Source organism: Perissodus microlepis, chromosome 22 (genome assembly GCF_051167445.1).
Source record: "Perissodus microlepis isolate ML-2025 ecotype Zambia chromosome 22, ASM5116744v1, whole genome shotgun sequence".
In the NCBI taxonomy this organism is placed as follows: Eukaryota; Metazoa; Chordata; class Actinopteri; order Cichliformes; family Cichlidae; genus Perissodus; species Perissodus microlepis.
Window position 1 is genome coordinate 25,665,825 of NC_140481.1, and position 17,264 is coordinate 25,683,088.

At 38.9% G+C, this 17,264-nt stretch overlaps 2 protein-coding genes across 2 annotated transcripts; both read right to left on the reverse strand.

The window, feature by feature from the left end:
- Positions 1-19: 19 nt before the first annotated feature.
- LOC146363287 (XK-related protein 8-like) lies at positions 20-4,696 on the reverse strand. Its single transcript, XM_084920017.1, has 3 exons — positions 4,372-4,696; positions 3,745-3,935; positions 20-1,863 (listed from the first exon to the last, which is right to left on the reverse strand). The coding sequence occupies exons 1-3, from the start codon at positions 4,677-4,679 to the stop codon at positions 1,175-1,177; spliced, it is 1,188 nt and encodes a 395-aa protein (XP_084776143.1). The 5' UTR covers positions 4,680-4,696; the 3' UTR covers positions 20-1,174.
- A 3,763-nt stretch (positions 4,697-8,459) lies between these two features.
- On the reverse strand, positions 8,460-12,144 carry LOC146363288 (XK-related protein 8-like). The gene is made up of 3 exons (XM_084919973.1): positions 11,836-12,144; positions 11,086-11,318; positions 8,460-9,457 (listed from the first exon to the last, which is right to left on the reverse strand). The coding sequence occupies exons 1-3, from the start codon at positions 12,141-12,143 to the stop codon at positions 8,727-8,729; spliced, it is 1,272 nt and encodes a 423-aa protein (XP_084776099.1). The 5' UTR covers position 12,144; the 3' UTR covers positions 8,460-8,726.
- Positions 12,145-17,264: the final 5,120 nt, after the last annotated feature.

Here is a 17,264-nt window from a genome sequence, read left to right on the forward strand (position 1 = left end):
CACAGCTCTGGCTCACAATACAGCTGCAACAGCACAAATGGCAGGCTGGAAAATACTCAAATATGGTTCCAGTAAAAATCTCAAAGTACTTGCTTTGTTACATCACATTGTGAAATGTGAATAAGCAGTTTAACTGTGTACAAATCTCAGGAGCAGCCTGCACAGCACCGGCTGGACCCTTTAATATGCTTCAGGCAGCTCACTGGAAGGTCGGTGATTCCTCTGTGACCTTCTCATCCTGACCCTTTGAAACTTCTGCCCTGATCCCAAACATCCACAGACTAAAACCTGTGCACATTTTGCTTCTTTTACAGGAATGCAGTGCTGACACATTAATATATAATGCAAACACAGTGACCACATAAAAGGAGGGAAATTAAGTGAAGTAAGAGAATTAAAGGGGAAAAGAACACATGAGACCAGTTGTTTCCTTACTTTTTCCACACTAAGCAACAGAAATATCTGAGATTTTCTGAGTTCTTTGTATATTTATGCATTTGCACACGCATGCACGTGTGCACATTCACAGATGGACAACATCACCCCTCAAATACAGTATAAGGTTACGTAGTGAATATGTGTTCAAAACATGTTAACACCTACAACCCGAATGGTTTTATCAATGTTTATATGTTTTATTTCTTTCACTTTCTGTACTTTTGCTGCTTCTTTGTCAGTACCTCGTTAATACCTTTATACCTATGCCACACCTCCTACATCTACACTACTGTGTAAGAAAATGGACACATCCACACAAGGTGGTATAGAAATGGGAATTTAAAAAGCACACACGCACATGCACACACACACGCAATTGTAGAAATGCCATTCCACGTTCTTTTAAAATTACCAATTAAAATCCTTTAAACACAATTTTTATACTGGTTTAATACTGTCATATATTTTAGGGAGGCAGACCCATTCATTAGCATTAGCAAACTCATCTTATTGTCAACCCATCACTATTTCATACAAGCATGTAACAAGTGAGGCATTTTTAAATGCTTCATTAGAGAGAAGCACCAGTTAATACAGAGCATAAACTTGAGCAAAATCATTCGATATTGTATCTGTGTCTGTATCTGTAATTAGGCAGCAGTCCTCAGTCCCACACAGCCTTACGTGACTCAGTCTCTTTCTAATCTCATGTCCTGTGGATGTCAAATGATGCAGGTCAGCAGAAGAAGTTCTCGGCCAGCTTCCTCATTCTTTTATTGTCAGTGGCCTTAAGGGGACGTGTAGGAACTGAATGAGATCGCTCTTCATCTTCAGGTTGCTCCTCTGTGATGGTGGCCCCTTTCAGCTTATCTGTATCAAGGTTTGGATGGAAGAACGTATAATAAATAACTTTAAATAACAGACCAAGGACGTAAACTGCAACAACACAGGCAGCCGTGGTTAAAGGGTGTGTCACAAAATCAGGAGGATGTGTGGTCATCTTCCAGCACCACAAACCACAGAGGATGCAAATATCAGTCAGTATGTACCCGTGATAGAGCACGGACCTGATCCTCATCCCCTTGGCCACATTAAACCAGTTGAAATACCAAATGAGGCCAACAGTGGTTCTGTAAAGCCATTCTCCACGAGGGTCATCCATAAAGTTGGTCTTGGATCGCCAAGCGAAGAAGAATAAAACCAGCCAAGAGCAGATGAAGTGGGCGAAGATGAAGCAGGGCAGCACGGAGGCGAAAAGAGCGAGGGCAACGATGCGAGAAGAGATGAGAACCAGGTTCCAGATGAAGTAGAAAACTAATGAGATCATGTGGTGTTTTTCCTTCTCTGGCAGGAAGGTGCGCATTGAGTGATCGTAGGTGGTCAAAAAGGAGGCGATGGACAAAGTCGAGCCGATGGCCTTCAACACTGAGGAGAGAGCGAGGGGCAGAGTCAGAACAAACGTTGATTCTTTGTTAGAAGATCCAAGTAATTTATAAGTTCAAAAAGCAACCCCAAATATTTTCAAACATTTTTTGTCATTCAGTATTTTATTATTTCGACTGTATGATGATTGTTTTCACAGAAACAGCGATCATTTGGCATTTAACATTTTCACATCAACCAATTATAATAGGTTAGTATATTTATTTCTGTTCTATTCACATCTCAGTGTGAGCTCCAGCAAAGATGCTTTTAATTGTCTGCTGCAATTTCACTTTCCAAAATTTGATGACCAGATTTCACAAAAAAATTGAAGCAATTTTGAATTTGATGGCAGCAACACGTCTCATGGAGGCAAAAGAAGGCTGGACGAGTAAGTGAACAATTTCAGAAACATGTTCCTGTGTTCCTCATCATCTACACTGAAAAAAAAGGGATTGGCCAGCTCTTGGATTTACATAAGCAGCTTGCATGTATTTAACACAAGTGCCTCATGCCTTAAAGTTAAGTGTAACTGTATAGTGTAGAAACGATATGATATGCAGAGAGGCTAGATTAAATTGTTCATATCATGTTTGAGTGAAGTAAGTCAATGATATAGCTAATGTGTTAAATCCTGCGACACTGCACAGGATTTCAGTTCACGCTTTGGATCGTGGTTTGAGGAAGGCATCCATCTCAGTCAAGTCGAGCAGCCGCCTCTACTTTTTTTTGGTATACCGAAAAAAGTAAATTGGGTGGTTGTTACATTAAAAAAGTCTAACTTGTAATTTGAAGAAAATAATTTCATGTTTCTATGGTGAAAGTAATTAAATCATGTCGGATCTGTATGAAATTCAGCAACTTAATTTGTTCCTGGTGAGATGACCTGTTACAATCTAGTAAGAGTGGTTAGTTTCTGGACTCATGAAATTAACAAGATCACATGAGTTTTCAAAAACTGCAGTAAAACCACTGGAGTTATAAGAGGCAGACAGCTACACACACACACCACGTGTATGCCATCACTTTGTGGTTCAAATCCACAATCCACTGGGTGTTCTGGTTTCCTCCCACAGTTAACAGTAACACAATTAGAGTTAGGTTAATTGGTTATTCCAAATTGCTCCTGAATGTGAGTGTAAATGGTTTTTTGTCTCTATGTGATAGACTGGTGAGCTGTCCAGGGTGTACCCTGCCTCCACATCTGGAAAGGCACCATCAATGCTGAAAGTTTCTAGAACAACACGTGCTCCCATACAGACCTCTTTTTGTAGAGAGAGCCTTAGAAACAAACTGAACAACACAGCAAGACAAGGCTGAACTGCATACTGCGTGTATTATAAAGGCTTCACGATAGAGTCTGGGTGACCTGGTCTGCCTTCAGTCACAATCTCTCACCAACTGAAAACATTTGGAGCATCATGAAACAAAAAATACGACTCAGAACTGTTGATCAGCTAGAATCCTACATCAGGCAACAATGGGACAGTGTTCCTCTCCCAAATGTCCAGCAGCTCATCAACTCAGTTCCCAGACATTTACAGTCTGTTGTTAAAAGAAGAGGGCAAACTACATAGTGGGAAATTTGACCCTGTTCCAACTTTATTGACACATGCTGCTGCCATCAAACTTAAAATTAGCTTGATGATAGACTGATATATTTTCTATGTTCTGTTGTAAATAAAATAAGTGTTTATTAATTTGCAGATCATTGGAATTTGTTTTTATTTACAATTTACACAGCGTCCCAACTCTTTTGGAATTCAGGTTATAAACAGATGAGAATTCTTTGAATGTGGTTTTATTCGTAATTCTACTTTCAATGAAAAGCTACACCTGAGTGATCCAAGTATACGTGATCAAAAGCTGTGTAACAAACTGTACCTGTAACAGGATCCAGCCGACATTTGTCCAGAATGATTGTGAGCATGAGAGCAAGCTGCGGGGCGCTCTCTGAAAATGTCTCAATGAAGCGCAAAATGCGGAGATCCTGTCTCAGAAACTTGGCCACACTCTCAGCGTCAGCGCGCTTTCTGTATAAGCTTTGCACAGACTTCTCCATGACTCCTGCATACCTGAGAACCAGAAGAACCAGTTACAACAAATCCTCCCGCCAGACACGCTGAACTGAAAAGATCTCGAAGCAGAAAAGGAGCAACAAACGTCCGAACAAAACAGGCTTTACCCAATTATATTAAAGAAAAATCTACAGAACTTAAGTAGTAAAAAAGTAAGTCAGCAATTGATGTGACTAGCTTATATACTGAAAAGAAATTGAATGTATGATTCATGGGTCTATAAACAGAAACCTAAAATCAAGAGGAAATTAAACAGAATAATTTGTAGATGATTAAATGTTACTACAGGTGTGTACTTCTGTAGTGCAGCTGCCAAACAAACAAGTTCATGTAAATTTATTTCCTATAAATCAAATATTTCAAGGAACAGGTGAGGAAATGTAAAGATGGTGCCTGGGGCTCTATGAACGCACAAATATCATCATGAAACAACCTGAAGAAGATCCCCAGCTGGAAAACATGCAGCAGCTTGAGCTGGCACTGGCTCGGCTTCTTCTCAATCTTTGTCTTCATCTTAAAATCATCGTAGCGGTACCACAGCCAGCTGTACACCTGAACCAACATGGACGAGCCCAAGAGAAACAGCAGCAGGAGGCTGAAGTACACGTAGGCCTCCTGCTTGTAGAGGGACACAGCAGCCCATATATCCAGCCCTATATCAAGCAGGAAAGACAACAAGTTCACACAAGTGAAGAGAAAGTCCCGAGTGCAGCATTTAAACTCATCCTCAGAGCCCGGCATGCTGCCTCGATGGCCTGCTTCTAAAGCAGCTATATGTTAAGGTTTAAGACAGCTCACTAACTGAAACTGAAAGAAGCAGTGTTTAAAAAACACCTCCTAGAAACGGATCCACCCATCTTAAAGACATATTGTACCATTTTACACACATGCATACATATAATCAACTGTAGTATGTCCACCGAGACATGAATACAACTTAAAACAACCTAAAACTGTAAAAACAAAAATAAAAGAAGAAGAAAAAATCAACATCAACACATTAAGATTGACGAGAGAAAAATAAAAAATAAGCAACGATCTGGACTTTTGATATCAGCAGAGATTGTTACAAATGCATTAAACCATTTATATTTCAGATCTTCTCATACCGGTGTTAATTTAATAAAGTTATTTCTCACTCCCAACACGTGTCCTTCAGGCTTATGCCCCATAAACAGAATAAACAGAATACAACACAAATTCTTTGTGCTGTTTGAAAAAACCTTTTCAAATAATCAAGTAGTAGATGTTGTATACTTTCAAATTTTCAACACAATTAATGCATCAAATCACTGTCACTGATTCCCAATCCAAATATCTGATAAACATCAAAAAAGTTTATCTGAACACTTTCTATCAACTATTACTGATGTGCAAGTGTTTTAACTTTAAATTGTCTGATATCAGATCAGGTCAAGTCTGAATTGAAACTAAAGTAAACAAAGATTTTAGTGTCAGCTCTGATAACAAAGTAAACAAACATGGAGTGGGTGAGTGAGATAAACACTAGCTTTTGTTATCTAAACACACAGAAATGCGTTTAGAGCAGGTCGCCTACTGATCAGTTCAGGTTGGTGATTTGACGATGATTTCATTACAGTAGATTTAGCATTTTTTTCTTTTTAACTCCTACACATGGGCTTATTTTTTCAATATGGCCAACCACAATAATACTAGACCTTTGTACAGCCTTTGTGATTGGTATTCCTATTACTGCCATGGCATGAGCTGAAAAATAAGAAATCATGATACAGTATTTTTTAAATGTACTGTATATTGTGAAAAAATGTGGTTAAATCATATCCACTTAAACCAAACACATCCCCACAAGTGATGAATAAAGCTGACTGTTGTCTAAATCCCAGTGGTGTGCTGTGAAGACAGATAAGTTCTTTCAGCTGACATGGTTAATTTATTAAAACAGCTTTTTTTTTCTGTGAGCTTTAGTGCTCAGTTTCCTAAACCATGAAACTTTTTTACTGTTTTAATTTGAAACTAAACATAATTCTTGTCTGAGAAAAGTCACCGAAACCTGATAAAAGCATAAATTATTTGGTTTATTAAATAACCAATAATTGTTTATCAAACCATTTATCAAATGATAAATGCTTGGTTGGGATCAGGATCAGGATATTGTTTTTTTGATTTTAAAAAAATGTATGAAAGTTGTTACATTTACAGAAAACTACAGTCAAAACTGAAATATATGAGAATTTAGAGATCACTAAAACTTCGCAGTTACTATAAGTGATCATCACTAATCCATATGACAGTCCACACTTGTGCACACAAGACAAAGAAATATGACAGTGAAATACTTTTCTGCTTGTTGTTTAAATATTTTTCTGTGTAGCTTTGTTTGTGTCACGTGTCACTGTGTGCATATTTATGTTGTGTTTTTAACCATCGTCCATATGCTTAACTGGAAATATCATCTGCATTGTCATTAAGTGTTATCTTAGTGTAGTCAACCTTTTTTCTGCACTGCATCTGTAAGGTCTCCATGAACACTCTACATGCACAGCGGCTCAGAGTTTAAAGAAATTTGTTTCAGTTGAGGGAACGTGATGAAGGTTTGGAACATACGCTCATATTCTTCTCAACAGTCTGATGTGTTTCAGCTTTTGAAGAAGAGTTTCTTTTTTCCTTTTGTGTAAAACATTCAGTATCACTTAAACAATCAGAATCCCTGATTTGTGGTGTTTTTATTGTAGATCAAAATATGAAAAGCAGCTTTAACAAAGTGTGAATCCAAGTAAAAAAAAGCAAAAATGTAGAAAACTAAGAGGCCTTTGCATCCGTTCAGCATGTTCACTTTTTACTTGGTCTTAAGTGTCTATTGAAATATATACCATAGCTCTAAATAATACATAATAATAGTTCATAATGATCATGTAATACTCAGTGGAATTTATTTGTTCCTTTTTCCATGGTAAACATGCTAATGTACAAAATAAGACATGTGAGGCCATTAGGAGTGAAGAGACCCTGAAAATTGAACACTGTCATAATAATTATTGCTAATTATTTAATGAGAATAATCACTGTTTACTCCCAACACCTCTGTAAGATTTAAATATAATGTAAATACATGTTTTAAAGTTTCAGACTCAGTTTGTATTTTTTTTATTTCATATGAAAAACAGTTTGAGAAGAAACTGAATTACAAATGTAAACCACAGAAAATATTCACAACATATTTAGTATAAATACAACTTACAACTTTCAAAAGATTTTCATTGGAGTTCTTCATAAGAATTGTTGCAGTATAGAAAGAACAAGTTTTGGTTTCTAATGTAAGATTAATCCATATGAAAAACATCTCAGTTGTATTCAGACAGACCACACTGATCATTTCCTAAAGTTTTTAAGGTAATACGGCTATTTTCTGTCATAAAATTTCATGTGTGATATATTTTCTTTCTTTATTTGTAACAAATAAGAAACTTGTTTGATTTAACTAATTGTTGAAGCCTGGGAGCTTTAGAGGTGAAAATGTGTCAGGGTAATAAGATGGGGAAGTACTTTTATGTCACAAAGGAGATTGTTGCCTCACTGATTAGTTCAGTTTGTCCATTTCCCATCAAAACCTTGTGATAAGATTTGCTGACCAATTTATCAGAGGTAGGGCTTGGTCCAAACATGGAAACGATAAACATTTGGAGTCGATCCTCAGGAGTTTTTCAAAGGACTTTTACCCACCATGAGATGATGTAAAATGATGTAGAATTTTGTGTTGTAGTTATAACAGGAATGATTTTGCTTTGACACCAGGAGCAGACACAAGTTCATGTGAGGTTTGTCAGGAAAGAAAAACCAGAATAAAATCCTAATAAAGAAAGAAGCCTGCATCTAACACAACAGCCTCTCTGCACACGCTCAGGCTGATACTAAGAACACAAAACTGATCATATGTAAGCAGCGCCTGAATTTTAAACAAGCATGAAACTAGGCAAGAGGCAAGTGTAATCAACTATTACAAATAAAATATCAAATATAAACATTTATAACAAAGAACCTTCATATGATGTGTTTCTGACTATGCCTTAAGCAAATTATTCATTAAAATGTGGTTTTAAACCAGGTGAAATTGGAAGGCTCACATCAGAGTTTGACAAAAACATTTCAACGTAAACAAAACATCTTGAGGGTTATATATCAAACAAATCTTGGTGCTAAGAAGTCTCAATAGAAGCACCTAAATTAATTAGATAGTTATCTTGGAACTTCAGAGTAAAATCTGCATAAAAACTTTTAAAAAATCTGCTGTTTTTCATAATTAAAGACATCTTAAAAACTGAGTAGATTTCAAATTCAATTAGTAATTTACACAATGACATGATGACTGAAAAAACAAATTATATACATAGATTTTTTTTAAAAAAAACAGGAAATATCGTTGCTTCCTTTTCTGGAAGCTGAAATATTATTTATGAAATGTTTTTTGTATTTTAAATGATCATAAAATATTTTAATTAAAAATCATGACTATGTTTTTTAAGACTGAACAGCCACTGGAAACTCATGGAAGAACATGTCTTCACAGCAAAAGAATAACTATTTCATACAAGAACATTACAGACTTGAAGATTAAAGCTAGGGAAAACAAACATTGAATGGCATTTTTAAATGCTTTGTTAGACAGTAGAACCAGTTAATAGCGAGCAGAAATCATAAACTGGAGCAGACTGTATATGTGGTTAATCATGCAGAAGGTTAGAGTCCTTAATCACACACAGCCCTGTGATGACTCGGTCTCTTTATAGCCTCCTGTGAAAGTGAAACAGGTTAGCAGTAGAAGCTCTCAGCCAGCTTCCTCATTCTTTTATTACAACATGGTTGTGGTGGTGGGGAGGGGGCTGCTTTGGCTCTAAACATACATGCGTCCGGTTCATCACCCACGTTTGGCTCATTTACAGGTTGCTGCTCTCTGCTGGTCCCTTTAATCTTATTTTTGTCAAGGTTTGGATGGAAAAGTTTATAATAAATAGCTTTAAGTATTAGACCGAGGATGTAAACTGCAACAACACAGGCAGCTGTGATTAAAGCGTGCATGGGCTCTATCACAAAATCAGGAGGATCTGTGCTCATCTTCCAGCACCACACAGCACAGAGGATGCAAATATCAGTCAGTATATACCCGTGATAGAGCGCAGTCCTGTACCGCGTCTTCCCCTCCACCACACTAAACCAGTTAAAATACCAAATGAGGCCAACAGTGGCTCGATAAAGCCATTCTCCACAAGGACTTTCCATGAACTCTGTCTTGGATCGCCAAGCGAAGAAGAATAAAACCAGCCAAGAGCAGATGAAGTGGGTGAAGATGAAGCAGGGCAGCACGGAGGCGAAAAGAGCGAGGGCAGTGAGACGGGAAGAGATGAGAACCAGGTTCCAGATGAAGTAGATGACTGATGAGGTTATTTGCTGCTTCTCCTTGTCAGGCAGGAAAGAGCGCAGCGAGCGATGGTAGGCCGTCACAGTGAAGGCGATAGCTGAAGCTGAACCAACAGCCTTCAACACTGAAGGGAACAAGAGACAGTGTCAGAACCAGCAAGATGCAAATGACAAACACTGAAAAATGCTGTAAAGTGGTTCATTCCAAATAAAAATCTATCAAATTTGGATATGTCTACTCAGAATCAGCAGACTTTAGTATATTTAATGAATAATTTTAATTTTCTCAGATACTGGATGTGCGGTGCACATCAAAACAAAGAGCAGCTGCCTGGATTGGGCAATAATGAAGATTTGCCTGCTGCAGGAAGCTGAAGCAGGATGAGGAGTGACACTTTGAACTTAACCTTGACTCTGATTGTGACAGACAGACTCTGACAGTTTATCTATAATTTATTTGACCTTTATGGACTTGCCACACGGAAGACGGAAGAAAGAGGACGACATATGTGCAGGAAGTGAAAGTTGATATATGTACTTTAAATATTTTAAGTGTCATGTATCCTATGAATTTGGATAATGTAAAAAATTATTATGTATAACAGACTAATAATTAGAGGCTAATGTAGGAGCCGTGAATATGTTTTAGAATGAAGGAAAAATTATTTGATTGATCTATACTTTTTGATAGTTATTCCTGATCAGTAACTGTGACATTCGTTACCAATTCTTTGTAATTGTGTTGTAATTTTTTTGGGGTCTGGAGAGGGGATAGACTGTGTTCCTATCTGGAGTTGCTCACAGTGACAGCCGGTGCTCAGGGGTGGATATATTCGTATCTCCTCTGGCTTGGTGACTTTCCATTGCGGTTTTCCAAAGTGGATGAGAGGGTTGCTTCCCTGTGCCTTCAGTTCAGGGAACAGGTGCTGACTGTTGCCACATGTGTCAAATAACAGTTCAGTGTACCTGACAATCTTGGAGTGTCTGGGCTGGTTGCTGAAAGTACGCTGGTCGGGAACTCTCTTGTCCTACTGGGGAACTTGAATGTTCACACAAGCAACGACATGAAATTAAAATCTGTAGAAGTGTTACTGGAAGGATCGACCGGTTCAACTTAGCACAATGTGCTGAAATCTCAGGTCGGCTATTGATTTTATAATCATGTCATCACATGCGACACACTAACATCATTACTCTAGTCCAAACGTCTTCTCGCCCGCCTTCTTTGAGCCAATCAGCTTCCGCTTTGCACGGTTTAATCTGTGCTCTGCGTCACTCTCCCTTTCAGATTCTCTTTCGTGCAATCCAGCTCCTCCACTTATCCACCTCAGACACCTCAGCCAGAGCTCTATGCAAGCCTCTGTCTTCACCATCCCTGTCCTAAATCCTATCACTGCTGGGACCCAGTTCTGCCATGATGGGTCTTTGGAGTCAAATTACCAAATCCGTTAATTTCTCTATCTCATAAAATCATGTTAAATTCTTCCAAGAGATCTCGCCTTATTGAATTTACCCTTAAAGAACTGACATTCCTATAGGTGTTTCTACTTCAGGACCTCAGCATTCACTTAAATCATTAAGAACACAGTGACTCTCACTGTTTTCTCAAACATACCAGACTGAATGAAAAAAATGTCCTGCACCTGCCATGTTAAACATGGGTTCAGTTCAGTGAATTCAGTCCATTCTAGATGTAAATTTTTTTTTGACAGATTTCAAAAATACATTTTTGTGTAAAAATGTAAAACTGCACCTGTCACAGGATCCAGGTGGCCCGTCTGCAGAATGATGGTGAGCATGAGCGTGAGCTGAGGGGCGCTCTCTGAAAATGTCTCTATGATCCGTAACATGCTTAGATCGTGGGTCAAGGACACGGTAATGTCCTCAGTCTTAGGTTTCTGTTCTCCTGGCGTACTGGCACCTTTCTCAGGGTCAGGGAGCCTATTGTACATGCTTCGTACTGCCATTTCCAGGACTCCTGCATGCCTGAGAAACAGAAAAATATGAAGCATAACCAGTCAGACCGAATCCTCCTTCTAGCTACACTGAGATTAATTTCTCTGGAACCATTCTTGTGAGCCAGCAGGTATTCATTGTGTGAAAAGGAGCAAATGAAACCAGTTTACCCACTTATGATGAAGGAAATAAAATGTGTTCTCGGTTTATCTTCTGAAACCAAGGAAACAGCTTGTGTTTCTAATATTCTCACGTTCACAACAGTTGATTTGAACACAGAAATATTGCAAAAAAATTGTGAATGAAATAGATGATATAAGGTGTAGATTACTTAATGCAGCAGACTTATGCTTGCTGGAGTTACTGTACATACTATGTGAACCAGTGTAGTGGAGTACAGTTCAGCTGCACAACACTTAATGGTTCAGCTTGTGTTTCCTATGAACTACTCTACAAAAAACTGCATCTGTCTAGAAACAGGCAAATAAATTTAAGCTTCCCACACAAGCCTCAGCCTTTATACACATTATTATTGTTTTAATACTACCTGACATAAACTCCGAGCTGACAAACGTGCAGAACCGTGAGCTGCCTCTGGGTAGGCAGGCCTTCAACCTTTGTCTTCATCTTAAACTGGTCATAGCTGTACCAAAGCCAGCTGTAAGCCTGAGCCAGCAGTGTTGACCCCACAAGTAGCAGCAGCAGAACACCGAGGCAGGCATATGCCTTTTCTTGGTAGAAGATAATAGCGGCCCATATATCCAGTCCTATGTCAGTCAGAAACAAGGGCAGGCCCACGCAAGTGATGAGAAAATCCCAGCAGGAGTATTTAGACTCACCCTGAGTGTCTGACATGTTCCCTGTCCCGCTGCCTGCTTCTAACACAGCTGCATCTTATAACTGACAGCTGATTACGATTACAACTCACATATAACCTGTGAATGACTGACAGTGAGAACCAAACTTTGGTTTTAAAAAAAACCTCCTAGAAACTGATCCACCCATTTTTTTTCAGTAGCGTCTTAAAGATGTATCAGCATATTCCATGCATGTAGACTCCTCCTATTGAAAGGTTTCCCTTTAACAATGCTGTGGTATTTCCATTGAAAAATCAGTAGAACTTGGTGTAAAAATTTATTATTTATTATTATGTTCACATTTAATAGAAATGCATTTAAATGCAAAATAAATGTTTAGATTTGAAAGTGCTGTACTTGTACTTTAATTGCAAAAGCCTGCAAGTATTGGCCCATTTTTTTAAAGGAAGTTGACCAAAATTGCAAATAAAATCACATCTGTGAAGGTTCTCAGTCATCCAGGTCATCATAGTCAAAGGAGCTTGTAAAGAAAAGCGTCTGGACTTGTTTAAGTTGCTTGAAGACGTTTCACCTCTCATCCGAGAAGTTTCCTCAGTTCTAAGGTCAAATGGTGGGGAGTCCCAGATTTAAACCTAGTGGGAGTGTCCCCCCAAAGGGGGACAAAAGGACCCCCTGATGATCCTCAAATCGCCTGAGCCAAGGTGTGAAAATGGGTGTGGGTCCCAATCAGCCAGAGTTTTGGGTGAGCTCATTGTGAATCCTGGCCGCATCCTATCATGCGATTTCCTGAGGTCAGATGGCCCAGGATGTGAGTGGGCGTTAAGGCGTCTGGGGAGGGAACTCAAAACTGGATTATAGATGGCAGACAGTTGGTGTCGTAAACCACCGCCTCTGTTCAAAGATGATCGCTCACAGTGGACATAGATGGCTTCTTTCACTCCTCTTTCAAACCATCTGTCCTCTCTGTCCAGAATGTGAACATACAGTAATTAGGACCCTACACCACCGGGCAGAAAATGTTCCCTCTAAGCCTGAAGGAACAAAGAAGGAACACACGCATGTAAAGGAAACACTCAAAACATGCGGTTATCCTAATTGGGCGTTCATAAAGTCAGCAAAGAGGCACAGAAAACAAGATACACCAGCGAGGGACGATAAGAAAGACAGACGCAACAACATTGTCATCCCCTGTGTAGCCAGTGTATCAGAAAAACTCAGGAGAGTTTTCTCCAAGCATGACATCCCGGTGTACTTCAGACCCAGCAACACACTCAGACAGAAACTGGTTCATCCCAAAGACAAAACTCCAAAACACAAACTTAACAACGTGGTGTATGCTGTACAGTGCAGCGAGGAATGCCCAGACCTCTACATTGGAGAGACCAAACAGCCACTTCACAAGCGCATGGCACAACACAGAAGAGCCACCTCCACAGGACAAGACTCAGCTGTCCATCTGTATCTTAAGGATAAAGGACACTCTTTCGAGGATGCCAATCAGTGTTGGGTAAGTTACTTTAAAAAAGTAATTAATTACTAATTACTTAGTCAATATTGTATTTAAAATACTTATCTAATTACTGTGTCAGAAAAGTAACTTAATTACTCAATTAGTAATTTAACTAAATACTTTTTAAAATCCCTATAAACCTTGATTGGACAAACAATAGAAATTAAACTCTTTAAATAATAAATAACTTTTGTTAAAGACGGAGACTCAGTACGCAGCGGTAGCATCTCTTCCACAATGTAGCCTGCAATCATTTTTTTAAGCTCACCTTCGGACGCTTTCTGTGCTGCTGAAGTAAAATCAAGTTTTGCCTGCTTAGCAGGAATTGCCGCGGTGTTATCCATGGATGATGAACAAGGATCACTCATAAGTGTTCGTCTATGCTCTCGTGTCAGGCGCTTCAGTAGATTACTCGTGCTATTAACAACGGCCGATAGTTTTTTCTCCCCAGGACATAGCTGACATATTACTGTAATATTCTTGTCTGCTTGTTTCAGAAAAGTGAAGAGACGGGAATATGTCCATTTCATAAAACAGCCACTCGCTTCAGCCCGAGTCCGACATCTTCCGCTTTAGAATACGACTATGCAGCAAACTGGCGCGAAATGACGTGCAGCTGCACTACAGCGATGTTAAAGCGGCAGAGTTTACTTCTACATTTAGAAGACAAATTATTGAAATTAAATAATGATATTCAGCAAGTTAAATTATTTTACAATGTAACGCAAGTACATTGTAAGTAACTGTAATTAAAATACCTAAAAATGAACAGTAATCAGTTACACTACTTTTTCAGTGGAAAAGTAATTTAATTACAGTAACGCGTTACTTAGTAACGCATTACACCCAACACTGATGCCAATGTTCACATTCTGGACAGAGAGGACAGATGGTTTGAAAGAGGAGTGAAAGGAGCCATCTATGTCCACTGTGAGCGACCATCTTTGAAAAGAGGCGGTGGTTTACGACACCAACTGTCTGCCATCTATAATCCAGTTTTGAGTTCCCTCCCCAGACGCCTTAACGCCCACTCACATCCTGGGTCGTCTGACCTCAGGAAATCACATGATAGGGTGGGGCCAGGATTCACAATGAGCTCACCCGAAACCCTGGCTGATTGGGACCCACACCCATTTTCACACCTTGGCTCAGGTGATTAGAGGATCATCAGGGGGTTCTTTTGTCCCCCTTTGGGGTGATACTCCCATTAGGTTTAAATCTGGGACTCCCCACCATTTGACCTTAGAACTGAGGAAGCTTCTCGGATGAGAGGTGAAACATCTTCAAGCAACTTAAACAAGTCCAGACGCTTTTCTTTACAAGCTCCTTTGACCATATAAAATCACATTTTCTCATGAAAGAGTATTATTATTCTTGGTGCACATCCCAAGACATTGTGACAAGTTGGAATCAGGAATCTTCTCTAAATGAAAATGGCCTAAAATTGAAAAAGAAACTGAACCTATCACAAAATCTGCATCTATCTGCAGAATGATAGTGACCATCAGTGTGGCACCCAGATCAGAAAAGTCAGTGGTGAGGATTTGTACAAACCTGTTTAGTATTCCTGCATCTCTGAAAACCAGAACAACATGAAACATAACCAGTTCCACTTTAACTACTTGCCAAATATGCTGAGTTGAGTTTCTCTGTAAGCATGCTTATGACAGCAGGTATTCGTGCATAAAAACGAGCCACTATTGTCTAAACAAAACAATTTCCATCCGTTTACGTGAAACGTCAAATGTCATCAGCCACCTATTGAATACAAGAAAATGGAGACATGACCAGAAAATACTTAAAAACTAGGTTCATAGCTGGTGGAGGTTATCACAGCTGTGGTTGGGTGAGAAGCAAGATAGAACCTGTGCAGGTTGTCAGCCTGTTGCGACACAGAGAGCAGATAACCATTAACAGCCATGGCCATGTCAGAATTCCCACTTAGCCTAACGGAGCATGTTTTTGGACTATGGGAGGAAACCAGAGTACCTGTAGAGGAGAACATGTGAACCAAACATAAAAAGGTCTCGGCCTTGATTTGAACCTGACACTACTTCACTATGAGGCTAGCAGCTGATAAAATCCTGCTCAAACATGCATTACTTGTTGCATACATTTTTTGAATGAATTATTCTTTTAGTCCGTTACCAAGTTTACTCTTTTTTGTTTTGCATAACTTAAATTTTTACTGTTTATGTTTTGTTTGCTTTTTGTTTTTGCAAAAGGACTCTAGCTGCATATTTGGAGTTTTAAGTAGATCATAACACAGACCCTGCAGGCCTGCCCAGTGGAGACAGTGAGGTCCTCCCACTTCCTTGAAACCATAATCTCCCAGGACATAAAAGTGGGAGCTAAACATCAGCTGCTTCATCAGGAAGGCACAGACGATGCACTTCCTGTACCAGCTGAAAAGAATCAACCTGCCAAAGTCAGTAATGGTGCATTTGTACTCCTCCATCAGTGTAGTGCGCTACTACCACTGTCAAGGTCAGAGTGCAGCACGTCATCCCCTTTGGTTGAGATGGCTTAACAGCGCCCCCTCGCTGCTCAGTCAATGTGCTACAATAACACACTTAATTTCTCAGGACCCGATTGTTTTAAATGCACAAATAAGAAATAGAAAAGAAGGACGATAACTTGTGTTATTATATTTTGAAATTCACTGACTGGGTCCACGTCCTCATTTTAGGTTTGACAGCGTCTTAGTAGGTAAAGGTGAGTGCTTGGACATGAACTGAGCTGCGGATTGGGGAAGACCTCAAAGGGGAGTGGCAATGGCTCCCGTATGGGCTCAAAATGTGGTCATAAATATTTTGTACTTGTAAATCAGAATTTGTATGTGTAAAAAGAATTTGTGTGTGTGTAAAAAAGTACAAAATATTTATGACCACATTTTGAGTCCATACCCCGGGGCGTGGCAGATCCCCATGTACTAAACAGGAGTGAAGAAGTTAAAGAATAGAGAACATTTTAGGTTTGACAGCGTCTTAGTAGGTAAAGGTGAGTGCTTGGACATGAACTGAGCCTGGTAGATCCCCAAGGAGGGAGTGAGGGAGGGTGGGGCACGTAAACGAGAATGAACAGCTTGCAGAACTGGGGGAACGTATATATAGATGACAACCGGAAGGAGCGTGTTTGGAGGCGTGGTCACACTCCTGAAATTCCAATACATAATCTCTAATATAAGAGCACAACTCAATTGTATTTTGTACAACTAAAATAATGAAATTACAATTTAAGATAAAGAAGTGTTGTTTGTTCCAACATACATCAAAATGTATTCATTATGTAAAATAAGTTACAATAGAATTTGTTTCTTCTTTTCGGTAAAAATGTGTTTCATTTATAATAAAATTTGTCTCCTTTTGTTTGGATTCATTTGCACACAGAACTGAAAGTGACCGACAAAGCTTTAAACTATTGTTTCATATAGCTCTAAACCTAATATTATATGTTTTTCAGCCATTTAAAAAAAATAAATAATTGACCACATAATCATAAATAACCCACTGCAGAATAGTCATGTCATACAAGGATTTATTTCCATTAAAACTAATAATAATAATAATAATAATAATAATAATAATAATAATAATAATAATAATAATAAATTCTTAGACAAAATATACTTTGTCCCAAAGTTGGGAA